The sequence below is a fragment of the Canis aureus genome, chromosome 5 (assembly GCF_053574225.1).
Source record: "Canis aureus isolate CA01 chromosome 5, VMU_Caureus_v.1.0, whole genome shotgun sequence".
Taxonomy (NCBI): Eukaryota; Metazoa; Chordata; class Mammalia; order Carnivora; family Canidae; genus Canis; species Canis aureus.
The window spans coordinates 86081761-86098866 of NC_135615.1; the positions used below are offsets into that span (position 1 = coordinate 86081761).

Genomic DNA, 17106 nt, shown 5'->3' on the forward strand with positions numbered 1-17106 from the left:
CGGAGGCAGTTGCCAGGCTTGCCGGGCTCTGCTTCCTCGTCTGGACGTGGGGACAGGTCAGAAGCCTCCTGGGCTGTCGGGAGTCAGGGAGGCGACACCGTGAGGTGCCCGGGGCGATCCCTGGCACGGCGGAAGTACTCAGAGGGTGCCAGCTGCCCTGCCACTCGAGCCTGGCGGCGTCTGTGGCCCTGGAGCTGCGTGGCCGCGGGCAGGTGGGCCCCGGAGCACCCGCAGCCCGGGGGATGGGTGCCTGGCCCCTGCCCCCCCCACTGTACAGTGGGCGTTAGGCTGCCCAAAGGGGACACTGCATCCTTAGGAAGAAATATGTCCTCATTTTTCTTAAACACCGTTTCCACTGAGTGAAATGTTTAGAAGGGACGCAGAGGGAGAACTTTATTTCCTACCAGGGAGTTCAGAGCCACCAGGCAGGGCCCATAAAGCACCCGGAGCCTGGTAGCTGACAGGCCGCCCGGCCCCGAAACACATTACTCACGGGGCGGGGGGGGCGGGGGCGGGGGTGCCAGGCCTGCCCAGCTCCCAGGGGCTCCCCCCAAGGCGAGACCAGCAGCCTGAGACCCCAGGCTTCTCCCCTTGAGCACGGGCAGCCCAGGCACGGTGGTTCCAGCTGCCCCCACCCCCTTAGTCCCCAGAGATCAGGGGCCAGGGCCCAGGTGCAGCCCCAGGAGCCCCCGTCCCCCCCGCAGCTGGCAGGAGCCCTGGCCTCCTCAGCCTGTGGAGGGAGTGATGAGATTCCTGCCATAACGGGCCTTCCTCCCGAGGCCCTCCCGTCATTGGATTTCTGAAGCTGGCTGATTTGAATATTTATAAATATCAGTAAATTATTTATTGTAGCAATCTGCTGCACCATTTTACCCATCTCAGTTAACACTTTAGGGGGCTCCATGTTGTGGGAACCAGGAGTGAGGGTGAGGGGGCCACGGGGCCGAGAGGCCTGGGACTTCTGCAGCCCACCCAGGAGCCTGAGCTGACGACACAGTGGCAGCCCTGGCGCCTCGCTCAGCCTGCGGCCCTTGTGAGCCCGGGCTCTGGGGCGTCTTCGCGGCTCCAGGATCGGTGGCCTCGTGTATCGAGTGGGATGATGGCGGCACCTGCCTCACTGGGTCACCACGAGGCACAGCCTGAGATAGGACCCCAGGGATGTACCGGGGGCTCCGGGTTCTGTCCCCCTGCCTGCCGCCAGGAGAGCTGCTTGCAGGTGGTCTGGTGGAGCTTGGAGACCCCGGGAGCTGGGAGGGGCCGTTTGTTGCTGAGTGGGCAGCCTGCCCCCACCCCCCCAGGGCCCCAGCCTCTCTGCTCTCCCCTTTCTCTTCTGGACCAGATGAGGTTTCCAGGTCTTGGGATCGCCTGCCTGGATGTGCACTGCACCTGCTGGCTCGGCCCTCCAGGGCTCAGCCGCCCTCTCCCAGGTCCTCGTGTGCCGGGATCCTCCCCCCGACAGTTACTGCGGCTCTTTCACGGGGAGAGAGCCTGCCCAGGGCCCTGAGCTGGCAAGGGGGAGAGCCAGGCTGTGCCCTGGTGCCGTGCCACCTCCGAAGGCTCACCCCACGGGGCCAGAGGCTAGAGGCCAGGAGAGGCCCTGGGCCTGTGGCCTGGCTGCAGGGCCTGGCCGCTCTTTCCCGGGGCTGGACTGGGCCCCCGCAGCTGCCCCTTGTCTCCTTTCTGGAGCCCGTCCCTGAGTAAGCAGCGCAGGAGTCCCCTCGCCTTCCCACCCTCTGGCCCAAGCCTGCCTCCTGGGCAGTATTGTTCCCAGAGGAAGTGTCCAGTGTAAATAGAGCAGCGGGCAGGCTGGTGGCGGGAAGGAGATGAAAGGGGGCAGTGACAGGGCCGGGGACGGATGGCTTCCTCCCATTGAGGCCTGGCCACGGCGTTTATATTTTAGGGAAGAAAGTCGGGAGAATGTTTACATGGCCAGGAGCCTGGGGTCAGACCACGAGGGGGGTAGTCTGTATGTCCCAGGGCCCTGATGGGGGGCAGGGGAGAAGGACTCCACGGAGTAGGCCGGAAGGCGGGTGGGCAGGCGGCTTGGACCTTCGCTCTTTCATACTCCCTCCCACTGCCCTGGCCTCTGCCTCCTGCCCTGCACCCCAGACCCACATGCCTTCTCCACCTCTACCCCCGGGACCAGCAGTAGAGTCAGAGGGAGGGCAGCATCTGGAAGGCAGGTGGGCTGGGGCAGAGCAGCAGCTGGAGGGCAGGTGTGGGGGGTGTAGGCGGAGCAAAGGGGCCTGCGGGCTGGGGGTGGGCCCTGGGCTCACAGCTGCATCACAGCTGGTGGGGGCCCAGGAGGGACAGAGCCGGGCCCACGGCCGAGACCAGGAGAGGGTGGGCTGGACTGGGTGGGCCCCAGTGGCGGGAGGCTCCAGGATGGGTGGGAGCCCAGGGAGGGGGTGTCACCAGCAGCAAGTGCAGCCCTGGGAGCTTCTGCTTCCCTCTTCCTTGGGATAAATATTTATAGATCCATTTGCTGTCTGCCATACACACTTGGCTGCTTACCTCCTCCTGGTAAAAATAGAGCAGGCTCCCCGACTCCCCCCTCCCCTCCCCACCGGGGCAGGGCGAAGGGGCCCAGGTGAGGCCCGCTGCCTGTAGGTCTGCTGCAGGAAGCCTGGCGACTGGCCCAGGGGTCGGGGCTGGTGTGACTAGGGGACCCGTCACTGAGCTTCGAAGAAGAGCCGCGTCAGTGCTTGGAGGCCCGGGTGTGGGCAGCACGCACCTGGAGATCGGGCGTACTAGTAGAGTGGGCCCCTGGCCTGGGCAAGGCTGAGAGCCCAATGGAGCCTTCTCTGCCTCCCTGGGCTGGGTCGCCGACCGGGCTCTGTGCAGGCAGCCGGCTTCGGGCACGTCTGGCTCCCGGGCATCGTACAAGCACCCGTGCGTACAAGCCGGTCTCCTGTGGGCGGGCAGTGTGGCCAGCCCATCTGGGCGGGGGCCCTTCCGGGGGCTTCCAGGTGTGGGGGTTTTCAGGGCATTGACCCATCAGAGGGAAGCCCCGTAGCCCTCGGCCCTGGGAGCAGAGCCCCTGCCCTCACTCGACCTTTTGACCACTATGGGTGGAGACTCAGACGTGCCCATTCCTCCGCTGAGGGACACGCGAGAGGCCAGCGGGCCCCCTGTGGGGTGGCTGAGCCTGTCTGCCGGGCCCACCGCAGGGGCTGGCACACATCGGGGCTAAGTGACAGAGAGGTGCAGGACAGAAGACAGACGCAAATGTGTACGTGTGTCCACCCTTGGTCTTTGTGGCAGGTCCCAGGTGTGTGGTCAGTCAGTGGGTCTGCTGTGCACCCGCGACCCCAGGGCCTGGGCACCCCCCTCGGCAGCCGTGAGGAGGCGCCAAGACCCCGGGCAGCCTAGTTAGGGGTCACGTTCGGGACTTAGGCACCAACACTACAGCTTTCGTGCCCTCCGTGGGGTCTGAGGAACCCCAGCCTGCTCCAGCTGCAGCTTCTCCAGGCTGGGAATGGGCTTCCCAGAGTTGGCCAGGCCCCGAGGACACCGAGTGAGGTCCCCGGACAGGGATGGGTGGCTCTCCCGGGACCATGAGGTGCTCTGCCCTTGAATGGCCCTCGCTGAGGCTTGGGGACAGGAAATGGCCAGAGAGGACGGGACTGAGGAAAAACAGAGGCCTTCAGAGGGCCCGGGTGGCTGGGGGAGCCGGAGGAGACCTCGGGGCTGTCTGCGGAGCAGAGGTGGGAGTCGGTGGGGCCCGGGCACTGGCTCTGGTACCTGAGATGCTCAGGTGGGGAGGGTGCCAGCCACCTGTGGCCGGGCCAGAAGGCAGGAGGCTGGCGCGGGGCGGCTCGCGGGGCGGCGGGCTCACGGCTAGAGCAGGCCTGCGTGCGTGCTTCAGGGTCCTTGCGTGTCCCCTCCTCTGCCTGGGATCACACCTGGCCTGCCTCTCGGAAGAGGAGTTTAGGGAACAGGCGTAGGATGGGCTTCCAGGAACCAGGTGCTCAGGAGGAGCCAGCCCCTTGTGTTGGAAGATGGGCCGTTGGTGTGTCCTTGAGCCTCCTCGCACACGCCCGCCCTGGTGCGGGGCCCGGAGCGCAGGGCGCAGGGCGAGCCAGGCCCCTGGGGCTCACGGGCTGGGGGGGACAGGCAGGCTGCAGGGCCCCGGGGTCAGGGGGTGGGGGGTGCTCCCGGAGGGCTGGGCTCTGACCCCTCCATCCACGCCCGCAGCTGAAGGCACCCGGTGCACCGACCCGCCCACAGGCAAGCCCGCGATGGCGGCCAAGCGCAAAGGCGGCCTGAAGCTGAACGCCATCTGCGCCAAGCTGAGCCGCCAGGTGGTGGTGGAGAAGGCGGCGGACGCGGGCCCCCAGGCCGAGGGCAGCCCGCTGCGGCTGCGGGACCGGGAGGCCGGCGTGGCCCGGGGTGCCCGCAGTGAGGAGGACAAGAGGCGCGCGGTGATCGAGAAGTGGGTCAACGGCGAGTACAGCGAGGAGCCCGTGCCCGCACCTGGCCTGGGGCGGATCGTCCGTGAGGGCCTGGAGCTGCCCCCCGAGGGCGTCTACATGGTGCAGCCCCAGGGCTGCAGCGACGAGGAGGACCACGGCGAGGAGCCCCCCAAGGATGGCAGCGCCGTGGCGGAGGAGAAGGAGTCCGATGGCGCGGCCTCCAAGGACGACAGCGGCCCCGCCACCAAGCAGGCCTCAGGTAGGTGTTGGCCGGCCGGGCTGGTGGTTGGAGGGGCAGAGGGCATGACGCCGTGGGGTGCCCAGCGGGAGATGGGGGGATCCTGGGGCCACGGCAAGAACAGGGGAGACTTGCTAGGGGCGGAGCGCAGCTTCCCAGGTGTGCGCGGGCTGGGGGCGGCCATGCGCACAGTGGGTCCGGGGAAGCGACGGATGAGGACAGACTGCGGTGCCCACACCTGCGTCAGGGGAGCCTGTGGGGGCTGGTGAGCCCTAGGAGCTCAGAGCGGAGCTCCAGGCTGGGCCTGCTCGTCCACCCGCCCCAGCCCTCTCCCGGAAGCCATCCCCTTCCCAGGGACACTGGCTGCCTCCTGCGGGACCTCCGGCTGGGGCACAGGGGCCGCAGGATGGCCCCAGCCGGCCAGTGTGCATATCCCATTACACCCACCTGCCCCGGGCATGCTCCTTTGGCTGACCTCTTCCCACCAGGTGGCCGAGGCCCGGCCCTCCACTGCCTCCTTGTCCTTAGACTCAGAGCTGCCCGGAGCTCCTTCCACTGCACGGGGAGGGCCTGCAGCCTCGGGGGGACAGGGATCACCAGCGCTAGGGTGGAACCCCGGGTCCGGGGTCCGGGCTCTGGCTCCCAGCCTCCCTCAGGCCTGTGCGGGGGGCCCCGAGCTCCCCTGCCTGCTCCCCGACCCCTTCCCCTGCAGCGAGGGGCGCATCTCCTCCCTGCGCGGGGAGCCCTGCGCAGCCACATAATTATGCATATAAGATATAAACAGAGCTGTTTAATTATCCTTCGCCACATCAGTGACAGAGTAATTAACAAACATTGCAAGATCAATGAGGAAAAGTGTGACCTTCAGTTTCCTCTGATAGGAAAAGCCCTTGCCGTTCCCAGACACAAGGTGATTGTGCTGAGCCAGAGGGGAGGGAGGGACGGGGACCGGCCGCGGTCCGTCAGGGCCCCGCTCTGCCCGGCTGCTGGCCTCGCTCTCCCCAGGAGGACAGCTGGGACATAGGGGCTGGGCTGGAACTGCCCCCGGCGCTGCTCCCCAGGCTGGAGGCGCCCTGAGACCCCGTCCGGTCCGCCCCGGGCACCGGGGAGAAGCCGCCGGAGCCCTGGCCGCCCACCAGGCGCAGGCCCCTCCTCGGGCTGGGGGCTCACGAACGCGCAGGCCTCCGGGCTGCCCCAGACCCCCGCCGGGCCCCCTCCCTCCTCTGAGCCGCCTGCCCTTCTGAGCTTCCTCTCTGCCATATATAGTGAGGGCCAGCTGCCTCCTGCTATTTTTAGCCCCTTTCCCTGGTCCCTGAACCACTGACTCTCGCAGCCAGCGCCCACTCCTCCCAGGCCGGGCCCCCAGCCCCACGTGGCCTGAAGGCAGGTCGGCGCCCCCACCCCAGCCACCCGGCTCCATGGAACAGCCATCTGCCCACCTGGAGTGCCAGGTGCTGCCTGCGACTGTCCTCTCCTCAATAGACCCCGTGGGCTGGGATGCAGGTCAGGAGGTGACCCCCACAGGTCCTGGGCTTCCCAGCCTTTTGTGGGCTGCGCCCTCCCCTGTGGAGCCCTAAGGACTTGCAGCCTGGGGTCCTGCTGCTCTGAGTGCGCCCTGCTTTGCTGGCTCAGGCGACTGTGGAGGAAACACGCATGTCCCTGAGGCCTACAGGGGCCTCTCCCCCATGCACGCCTGCCCCCCATGCTGGGCATGGCACATAGGAGGTGTCAGTGTCTGCACGGGAGTGAGCACACCTGTGTACACCGGGGCCCCACACGTGTGCTGTGTGCACAAGGAGGCAGGTCTCCATAGGAACCCCCCTGGCAGAATGGGGTCGTCTTGCCTCCATCATGAGACTCATCCTGGGAGACGCATGTAGGGTCTGGGGTGGTTTGTGGACCTGCGAGGGTGGCCAGGGTGTGCGCACATGTGTTTGCTCATGTCCCAGAGGGGATGTCGCTCCAGGATCTCGGTGAGGCTGCAGTCAGTCCGCGGCCAGGGCTGGCGAGGCCAGCATCTCAGGCCCCAACCCTCTCCCCAGGGTGACCTTCCGTACCCGGAGCTCCAGGATGACGGGAGGAGGCTTGTAGGGTTCCCCACAGCGTGACCCTCCCCTGGGGCGAGCAGCCCCGAGTGAGTCTGGGTGAAGGCGCTGGCAGGGCTCCTGCCCCCTCAGCCCTGTTGCCTGGGGCCCTCAGCAACCGGGGGGGGGGGGGGCTGGTGGGGAGGCAAGAGGCCAGCTCCTGGGGAGGCTGGGGCAGGCCCTCCACCTCCGGGGACGAGGGGCTGCGTGTCCACCTGGGGGGTCCGGGAGAGTCCTCCATGCAGGTGGGCTCAGCCAGTCCCGTCCCGACCGTGTCTGCCCCCGGGGTTCCCCCCGACTGCCCGCCGCCCCATTTCCCTCCTGTCCCCAGCCCCAGTGTCACCCCAGCCCTGGAGGCAGGTTGGGATCTGGCCTTACTTCCAGTAAAGTGACTTCTCTTTCATATTAGGCCAAGGCGAGAGAGAGGAGACATTTATGAAACTTTGTTTAATGTACTGAAAAGCCATCGGCCAGAACATTTAGGAAATTGATTTTCCTGGCATTGATGAACTCGTTTTATTTTACCCCGGTATTAATTACTTTTTTTTTAAACAAATTAATTTAAGAGTCGTAAAACCTAACAAGTGAGCCAAATGTCCATAGATCATGTCGTGCTCCGCCCCCTCCCCATGCCAGCCTCCTCCCTCTGTGGGTGGCGGCTCATGGGAGGGGTGCCCCCCACCCCTTGGTGACCCTGCCGCCTCCCAGGGGTGACTGGCTCTCCCCATGCCACAGGAGAGGCCTCCTCGCTCCGAGACTACGCCGCCTCCACCATGACCGAGTTCCTTGGCATGTTCGGCTACGACGACCAGAACACGAGGGACGAGCTGGCCAGGAAGATCAGCTTCGAGAAGCTGCACGCGGGCTCCACCCCCGAGGTGGCCACCTCCTCCGTGCTTCCCGCCTCCGAGGACGCCCTCAGCAAGCGGGCACGCTTCTCCAAATACGAGGAGTACATCCGCAAGCTCAAGGCCGGCGAGCAGCTCTCTTGGCCGGCCCACAGCAGCAAGGCCGAGGAGCGGGCGGGCAAGGAGGTGGTGGGGCCCCTGCCCGGCCTGCGGCTGCCCAGCAGCACAGCTCACCTGGAGACCAAGGCCACCATCCTGCCCCTGCCCTCCCACAGCAGTGTCCCCATGCAGGGCCTGGTGGCCCGCGCCTCCAAGTACGACTTCTTCATCCAGAAACTGAAGACAGGCGAGAACCTGCGGCCCCAGAACGGGAGCACCTACAAGAAGCCATCCAAGTACGACCTGGAGAATGTCAAATACCTACACCTCTTCAAGCCCGGGGAGGGCAGCCCCGACATGGGTGGGGCCATCGCCTTCAAGACCGGCAAGGTGGGGCGCCCCTCCAAGTACGATGTCAGAGCCATCCAGAAACCAGGTCCCGCCAAGGCTCCGCCCACCCCCAGCCTGGCTCCTGCGTCCCTCCCCAGCATGCCCAGCGCTCCCAGCGCCCCCGGGCCGGGACCTGAGCCACCTGCCTCCCTGCCTTTCAACACTCCCGAGTACCTGAAGTCGACCTTCTCCAAAACAGACTCCATCACCACGGGGACTGTCTCCACCGTCAAGTAAGGCACCCCCCCATCCCAAGCCCGGGCCCGGGCCTAGGGTCGCCAGGACGGGAGGCCCACGTCTCTGTCTCCGAAGCCCGTCCTACCTTACGCATGTCCAGCACGCACCCCGGTTAACATACGCTCAGGTTCCCATCCACACACAGACACGCACTCGCTCATGCCCGGGGTGTGGACTGGACGTCTTGCTGTGTGCACACTCGCTCTCACATACCGCATGCTTCTGTGCATGTGCTCATCTGCTGACACACACGCCGGGCACTACTGTGACCCCCATTTGCCAGTGACAGGCGCTCTCTGCCTCAGAGGCAGCCTTGAAGGGGGCTGTGGCAGCCCAGGTCTGAGTTAGGGGCTCTGGCTCCACCCTGGTGACCTTGGCTCCCAGGTTGAAAGCCTGGGCCCTGGGGAAGGCAGCCTGAGAAGGCAGGAGTCTGGGGTGGGGCTGGCCACACTCATTGCTACCCACCAGGCAATGGTAAAATTACCTGTGGCTCAGTTGTGTGGGGCTGGGAGAGGGCCTCCCCACCCCACCCCCACTTGAGGCAGAGCTCAAATCCTAGGAGTTGACCTAGGGAGCTACCCGCTGGCCTTGGAGCTGGGGGAGCAGGTTTCTGACCGGCTAACTGCTTGTGCTTGGCACATGCTCTCGCCCCTTCCCTTGGGGGCTTCCCAGCATGCAACGGGGGCCAGGCCCCAGCTTCAGGGCTTCCTAGCCCGCTGGACGCCCATCAGGCCCACGACTGAGGAGGAGCCTCAGGACACAGAGCAAGAGAAGGAAGGGCCAGGGCCCCAGGGCCCCAGGGCCCCAGGGCCCCAGGGCAGGGAGCTGCCCCCAGCCGCTCCCGGGGCGTGAGGCTACCCTCCGCTAATCGGCTATGCCCTGTGTCTCTCGCCAGGAATGGATTGCCCACAGATAAACCAGCTGTCACCGAAGATGTAAACATTTACCAGAAATATATCGCCAGGTAGGCCCCTGGGGGCGGAGACTGCCCTGGAGAGAAGGTGGGGTGGTGCCAGGAAGCCTGGGGCCTGTGGGACTGTAGGTGCGTGTGACGGCCAGTCCGAGGGGCCTGCTGCTTCCCCCCTGCACTCATGCCCTCAGATCACCCGAGGGTCTGTCTGCTCCCACTCTCAGAGCCCCTTGGGGTCTGCCCCCTTGACGTGGTCTGGGCCGCACGCCCTCAAGCCCTCGGCAGGGCCTGGTCACAGGTGAGCCCAGGGTCCCACCGCAGTGGACACAGAGCCCCGGTGGGATGCGGGCCAGCGCAGAACGGCGTGGGGGGTATGGGCGGGTGTCCTCTCCGGCCTCAGTGTGCTCCCTGGGCCAGGCCTTGATCCTCACCACCCGACTCCAGACCCGCTCCTGAACATTTTTAAGGCTGGTGAAGCACCTCCCCTCCGCAGACTCCCCAAGTCAGGCCGCCGAGGGCCGGCTTCTGACCAGGCGGCACAGGGCAGGGGCCACTCCCGGCCTCGTCTTTCTCCTGACCTTCTAGGTTCTTCCCATCCCTCCCTGTCTTTTTAGCTTTGCTCCGTTCTATTATTATTATTATCATTATTATTAGGGCCTCAGCAGATGGCCCGTTTGGCAGCTTCGATGTAAATGTGTGTTTGCAAGTGGGGGTGTCCGCCCCTGCCCTGCAGTCTGAGGCCAGCCTTCTCCTGGTTGTGGGCTCTCCCCAGAGCAGCCGTCACCAAGACACATGCATGCCCCCGCAGCCTCGGGGCCCGGGCAAGGCACGGGGTTTCCTGGGTGGCGGGCAGCGACCAGGCAGCGTGGGGCTCCTGGCTGCGGAGTCGGCTGGAGAGCACGCTCCCTGCCGCAGGAAGCCGAACAGATGCTGTGCTTTAAAAATTCATAACCCTGGGCTGTTTCAAGTGTCAGGAAAGCCCAGGACAGAGAGAGGCTTTAACGCCTCTCAGCAGCCGGGCCCTCCCAGCCTGCATCTCCAGCACCTGGCTTAGCACCCGGGGGGCCAACGGGTGGCACCTGCAGGATAGGCAGCAGGGCCTCACTGCCCGTCTGCCCCAGGCCTCTGCGCCTGTCTCTGCTCTGACCTCTGGCCCGCCCCAGCTTCTTCCTTTCCACCTTGGTGCTAGGCCCTTGTGCCTCAGTGGGCCCTCATTCCCAGGACAGGGAGACAGGTCTGCAGTTCAGTGGCTCGAGGATTCCCCGCAGGAGCAGTCACTCCCCCTGGCCTCCTCAGGTTTCTGACACTTGACCCCACGGACTACCCACCCCTCCTCTGCCCCAGAGCTCCTTGTTTCCCAGGGGCCCTGTCCCAGCGAATGGACAAAGAATTTCTTGGCTGCTCTGGCCAGGGGCCTGGGAAGAGTCCTCCTGGGGCTGCTGCCCGGAGAGGCCTGAGCTCACCGTCCTCCCTGCAGGTTCTCGGGCAGTCAGCACTGCGGCCACATCCACTGCGCCTACCAGTACCGAGAACACTACCATTGCCTGGACCCTGAGTGTAACTACCAGGTAGGACCCAGTGGGTGCCCGCCCAGCCCCTGCCCCTGAGAGGGGCTCCTCAGAAGCGGGATGGGGGTGCTCGGTTCCACTCAGGCTGCCTGAGCTTAACTCAAGCAGGCAGAGAACCCAGAAATCTAGCAGCTGAATAGGCATCTGATGGGATCTGGAGCCATCTGCATCCCTGGGATGGTAATTGGAGCTCCCCTCCTGGGGAGCCTGCCCGGCCCCAGGGCCGGGCCAGCAGGCGTTGGCACCTTACCTGACCCCTCCTGGTGTCCTCATGAGGGCGGTAGTCCTGCCCCATCTAACAGGATAACCCTGAGGCTCAGACTGTGACTTAGGGTCAGGGCCTCCCCTGAGGAGCACGGGGCGGGTCAATGAGAGAGGAGTGCGGGCTGTCCCCTCTGGCTCACCAAGGAGCCCAAGCTGGCACGGCCCCTGCATGGTGCCGGGCAACCTGAGTTCTCAGCCATTGGAGCCTGTGTCTGAGGGGCCCGGCCTGATTCGGCTTCTCTGCTCCTGGGCGTGACCACTGGGAGCCTGGCGGGAGGTCAGGGCCGGGTCCGTGGCTCCGGAACCCTCTGAATTGCTCCGTGTCTGGTGCCCTGTGCTGGCCTGGGGCCCTCTGGGAGCAGGAGTGCTTACGGGGGGAGAGCGAGGCCCAGTGCTCGGGGCAGGTGGCTGGCCCAGCCCCCACCCACACAGCTGTCTCCCACAGAGGTTCACGAGCAAGCAGGATGTGATCCGACACTACAACATGCACAAGAAACGCGACAACTCCCTCCAGCATGGCTTCATGCGCTTCAGCCCGCTGGACGACTGCAGCGTCTACTACCACGGCTGCCACCTCAACGGGAAGAGCACCCACTACCACTGCATGCAGGTGCCCCTTGCACTCCCAGGGCAGGGCAGCCAGGGTGGGGGCGTGGTGGGGGACACGGCCTCTGGCGAGGGGCCTCCCTGTCTCCTGGCCCGGCACGGGGGGCGCAGGCGGGGGCAGTGGCTGGCGGGCCAGGGCGGGGCTGTCCCCATGGCCATACTTGGTGCGGGTGAAATTCAGGGAGCTGTTTATACAGACCGACATTTTTCAGGCTTTAACACCAAGAGCAGAATTGCAAATGGTTCCTGAGGAGGTTTTTGTTTAATTCTCTGTTTTAATGCCACGCAGAGTCTGGGCTTTTTCAAGGTGTCAGGTCCAGGGGGAGCGACTTGGGGTTGCAAATAGCAGCCGGCGCGCCTCCCCCGGTATTTGTCAGGGGGTTGTTATGGGCTCCGTGGAACAGCCGGGGCCGGGAGGAGAGGGGGGCTCGCTCTCCGGGCCCTGAGATGGTGCAGACACTGGCATAGCCCAGCCTTCAAGAGTGCTCAGATTCCACTGGTTTTTACTCAATATGGCAACGTTGCCTGCCTTGGCCCAGCTGGGGTGGGGTGGGGAGGGCCCCGTGCCAGCAACTGTCCACTAATCCTGGGCTGAAGGTGACCACTAGGCCCCCAGGTCCGGCCCTGCCCACTGCCGGGGGCTTTGGAAGTAGAGCCACAGAGTAGGACCCTGAACTCACCTCCTGTGGGACAGGACCGCCGCACCTGTGCCAGCAGGTGTCCAGAGACCCGAAGGCAACTCAGCCCTCGGCAGAGGCCAAGCCAGGAGGGCCGGGGGGTGCGAGAGGCTTTCCACTGCCTGGATGGATGTTTGCGGGGCCGGTGCTGCCCCGAGGAGGGAGGTCGGCCTCTGACTGTGGCCCAGGGTTGCCCGGCCTCCGTCCCCCTGACGGCCAGTCTGCCCTGCAGGTGGGCTGTAACAAGGTGTACACGAGCACGTCAGACGTGATGACCCACGAGAACTTCCACAAGAAGAACACCCAGCTCATCAACGATGGCTTCCAGCGCTTCCGAGCCACCGAGGACTGTGGCACGGCCGACTGCCAGTTCTACGGGCAGAAGACCACTCATTTCCACTGCAGGTGAGCAGGGCCGGCCAGGCCGCGGGGAGGGACAGGGACCGGCCGTGGGGATGGGGATGGGGACGGGCCCGCGGGGAGGGACGGGGACGGGCCATGGGGCTGACGGCTCGGGGCATGGGCGGGGGGCCGCCCAGAAGCTCCTCTGGGTGCCCGCCTGGGCCCTGCCACAGGCTCCCCGTGTCCCGTCCAGGCGCCCCGGCTGCACGTTCACCTTCAAGAACAAGTGTGACATCGAGAAGCACAAGAGCTACCACATCAAGGATGACGCGTACGCCAAGGATGGCTTCAAGAAATTCTACAAGTACGAGGAGTGCAGGTATGAGGGCTGCGTGTACAGCAAGGCCACCAACCATTTCCACTGCATCCGCGCCGGCTGCGGCTTCACCTTCACCTCCACCAGCCAGATGACCTCCCACAAGCGCAAGCACGAGCGCAGGCACGTCCGCTCCTCGGGCGTGCTGGGGCTGCCATCCTCGCTGCTGAGCTCCAAGGACACGGAGCACGAGGAGTCGAGCAACGACGACCTGGTCGACTTCTCGGCCTTGAGCAGCAAGAACTCCAGCCTGAGCGCCTCCCCGACCAGCCAGCAGTCCTCCGCCTCCCTGGCCGCCGCCGCCGCCGCCACTGCCACCGCCACCGAGGCCGTGCCCAGCACCACCAAGCCTCCCAACAGCAAGATCCCCGGGCTGCTGTCCCAGGGCCTGCCTGCATCCATCCCGCTGGCGCTGGCTCTCTCCAACGCAGGCCTGCCCACCGCCGCCCCCTACTTCCCCATCCTGCCGGGTCGGAGCAGCACCTCCCTGCCTGTGGGCACCCCCGGCCTCCTGGGCGCCATGTCGTCGGGGGCGGCTGCCTCCGCGGCCGCTGACACCCCCACTCTGGCCGCCTCGGGAGCCGGCGACTCAGCCCCGGCGGCTGCCACCTCCGTCCCCGTGCCACCCGGCTCCATCATGGAGAGGATCTCCGCGAGCAAGGGCCTCATCTCGCCCATGATGGCCAGGCTGGCCGCGGCCGCCCTCAAGCCCTCTGCCACCTTTGACCCAGGTGAGCAGGCTGGGCTCTGCCCAGGAAGCACGTGGCTCACAGACCCCCGGAGTGTGCAGAATGGAGCGGGAGACGGGTGGGGGTTGGCGAGGGCCGTGTTCTCCTGCGCCCGCAGCCTCTGCCTGCCCAGGCCCCCTTCTTTGCCTGCTCTCTGCCTCCTACTGTTAATTTGCTTTTCGGGGCCTCTCGCTCTGGCCTGTGCACCCCACCCTGGGCAGCTCTGTTCCTGCATCTGTGAAGAGGAGGCGGTTGAGCCGGGCCTCGGCCTCGTGGGGAGCTTTTGCATCCTGGGGAACTGTTCCTCGCCCGCTGCCCTGACACCCACCCCACCTCGTCCCAGGGCCAGCCCCCGAGGAGAGCAGTCCCAGAGCCCCCACGTTTCCCTGGGGCCCCCTCTCAGTCTCCTGGTGGGGACAGGAGTCCAGCCCAGCGGCAGGGTGGCCACACTCAAGGGATGCTTGAGATTCACACCCATCCAGCCCCACGAGGCCAGGGACATCCTTCTGGCCTCTTCCTGTCAGTCAGTGAGGTCTGATAGAACTTTCTGCGACCACGGAAACGTTCCATTCTGCGCTGTCCACCACGGCAGGCAGTAGTCACAGGGGGCTGCCAGGTGCTTAAAGTTGGCCGTGAGACCAGGGAACTGGATTTCAACTGGAATTGCTTTAACGTAGTCACGCCTGGCCCTCAGCTGCCACATGGGACAGCATGGCCGCAGCCTCGTGGTCGCCCTGCTGCCCTCCCTCTGGCTCACCGAGGGCCGCGGTTCTCCTTTCTCACGTTTTCTACTTTTTAAATAAGTCTTCTGTGTCTCTGAAACTCTCCGGCTTTTCTGTTCATCTGGCTCCTCCCCTCCCTCCCCCGTCGTGCTTAGCCGTCCAGCAGCCCTGTGCTCCGGAGGGCCTCCCGGGCAGCTGCGGGTGCGAGGGACCCAGCTGGGGGGCACAGTCCTGCCTGGAGGAGCTGAAGGAACAGTGGGGGCGGCTGGCTCGGGCCCCACAGTAGGAGGTGGCCAAGCCCAGACTCGCACCTCGGTGGCCCGGCTCCTGAGCCCAAGAGCCCTGCTCCCCTGTGAGACCTAAGGTCCTTGCGGCCCAGCCCAGGGACCTGCCCAGACCTCCCGGAGGGCCTGCCAGTGCTTGGCCAGGGGGCCCAGGCATTTCCCAGGGGGTGGGGGAGCTACCGGCAGGTGGACTCGGACTCTGAAAACCGTGCTGTCCCAGTGGGACGCTCCTGTCAGCAGTAAGTGGAGCGGCCCACCTTCCATCCCAGGTGCGGGAGGGACAGCAGGTCTGCCCGGGGCCGGGCCCCCCTGGGCAGCTGCCGGCCGGCTGGGGTGGGCGCCCTTCAGGGCCATGCTGGGCTCCGTGGCCACACGGGCAAATTCTTCCTTTTCATTAGAAAAGTCTCCTTCCCCCAAAAGAAAGGTCAAGGGGAGGGGCCCACTTGCCTTTATTTTTTAATAAAACGCCATTTGCTGCCTGTGACGTGGCCGTGTCAGCTGCAGTAGCGCCTCGGGGCACGGTACTAGTTCAGCCCCTTGGGGATGGCGGGGCGAGCTTGGTGGACACACTCCCGTCAGCAGCCTCCTCCGCCCCACTCTGCTCTGCCTCCCAGTCCTCTGCCCACCCGGCTGCAGCCTTCCCCCAGCGGCCGCACCCCGCCAGCTCCCACCCAGCCCCCGTGCAGCCCGCCTGGCCTGAGTGGGCCTCACGTCCCTGCCCTGGGCAGCTTGACGGCGAGGTCACATAGTTTGAACCGCTCTGATTGGCCGTCAGCTTCCGTAGCCCTGACACAGTGGATGCCCCTCCTAGGCATGCTCAGTGGAAGGCAGGGCGGTCGCCCCGGCAACAGGGGGCTGGGGACCCGCGGGGGGCGGGGGGCGCAGCTCCCAGTCTGGATCTGCCACTTCCCCTCAGCATTAACAGAGTCTTTAATAAAAGCCTAAGCGGCAGCCCCACAAATTGACTGTGACAGTCGGTGGAGAAAATGAAGGGCCCCCACCCCCGTGCCAGCCCCCTCCCCAGCCTCCCGCCCCGCTCCTCCAGGAGGCCCTGAGCCAGGACAACTTTGACATAATTTTGCAATAATTATCACTTGAAGAATTGCCACACAGGGGTAAGCGTCACAAGCGATCATGTCAGTGGGGAGAACCGCTGACCAGCAGCCGGGGCTCCCCCAGGGGCTCCTGCCCACCCAGCCCCCCGCGCTCCCTGCCCTGGGGGCGGGGGGGTCCAGTGTGTGCCCCCCACCGAGGCCCGAGGCCCCTCTAAGGCCGTCTTCCCTCCCCTCCCCTGTAGGAAACGGGCAGCAGGCCACCCCTGCCAGGTTCCCCCCGGCCCCGGTGAAGCAGGAGCCCGGTGAGAACGCTGGTGCCCCGGTTCCCCACGAGGTCTCCCAGGACCGCAGTTTAGACCTGACGGTGAAGGAGCCCAGGTGAGGCGAGGCCGGGGCCTCCCAGCTCTGCGCCGCGGCAGGGGGCTCTAGGACCAGCTCCCTCAGAGTCGGAGTCGGACCCCACCGAGCAGGGGGCCACCCTCCTGCCTGGGCAGATGCAGCAGGCGCGGCGGGGCCCTGGGCGTGGGCTGGGACGGGTGGGAATCTGGGCTCCGTCCCACGTACATCTGAGCTAAAGCCCCTTGGTTTGTGTTCCAGTAATGAATCAAATGGCCACGCAGTCCCTGCAAATTCATCTCTTTTATCCTCGCTTATGAATAAGGTAAGAACCATCCATCACACGCCTCCCGTTCCCCCACCCAGAGAAATTAAAGCTGTGCTGGGGGGTGGGGGAGATGTGTTTGTTTTTTAATGTTTTGCCTCTAATAAGATGAGTTTGTACCATTTAAATTTTGAGGCCATTTTTCATCGGATATAATTTCAGAGCCACTGCTTACAAATTAATTTAATGAACTGGCTGAAGAAATATATTCCAGCCTCTGACACCCTTTTTTTCCCTTCAGATGGAGGGCTCCAAAAGCTTTTCCGAGCCCTCTAACTTCTTCTGCTCTCAGTTATTAATTTTATTTATTTATTTTATATTTTTTTTGTTTGTTTAAAAAGGGGGTGGGGGAGGGGCCCTAAAGTGGGAGCAAAGCATCAATTTCCACTTTTCGGGTTGAGTAATGGTCTCGGACGCCTTCCACAGAGGTCGCTCCGGAATATTTATTTTAAATAATGCAGGGTCTTTGTAAATTATACATCATCTCAAATATATTTTCCCCCTTCACATGATAAATTTGACTACAGCAAGATTAATTTGGTTACCGCACACAAGTGACTGCCGAGGCAGCCGGGCCTGGGCCGGACCTCACGGGTGGGGGG

At 64.8% G+C, this 17106-nt stretch overlaps 1 protein-coding gene across 7 annotated transcripts in view; it reads left to right on the forward strand.

Annotated features, from left to right (window-relative positions):
• The window catches only part of CASZ1 (castor zinc finger 1), a 141041-nt gene that overhangs the window by 111688 nt on the left and 12247 nt on the right, over positions 1-17106 (forward strand). For all 7 annotated transcript variants that reach the window (XM_077899669.1, XM_077899670.1, XM_077899672.1 and 4 more), the window contains 9 exons: positions 4198-4674; positions 7473-8307; positions 9207-9275; positions 10699-10789; positions 11499-11663; positions 12569-12741; positions 12932-13785; positions 16086-16221; positions 16441-16504. In XM_077899669.1, coding sequence (XP_077755795.1) covers positions 4198-4674; positions 7473-8307; positions 9207-9275; positions 10699-10789; positions 11499-11663; positions 12569-12741; positions 12932-13785; positions 16086-16221; positions 16441-16504 — 2864 coding nt within the window. The remainder of the gene's footprint in view (positions 1-4197; positions 4675-7472; positions 8308-9206; positions 9276-10698; positions 10790-11498; positions 11664-12568; positions 12742-12931; positions 13786-16085; positions 16222-16440; positions 16505-17106) is intronic.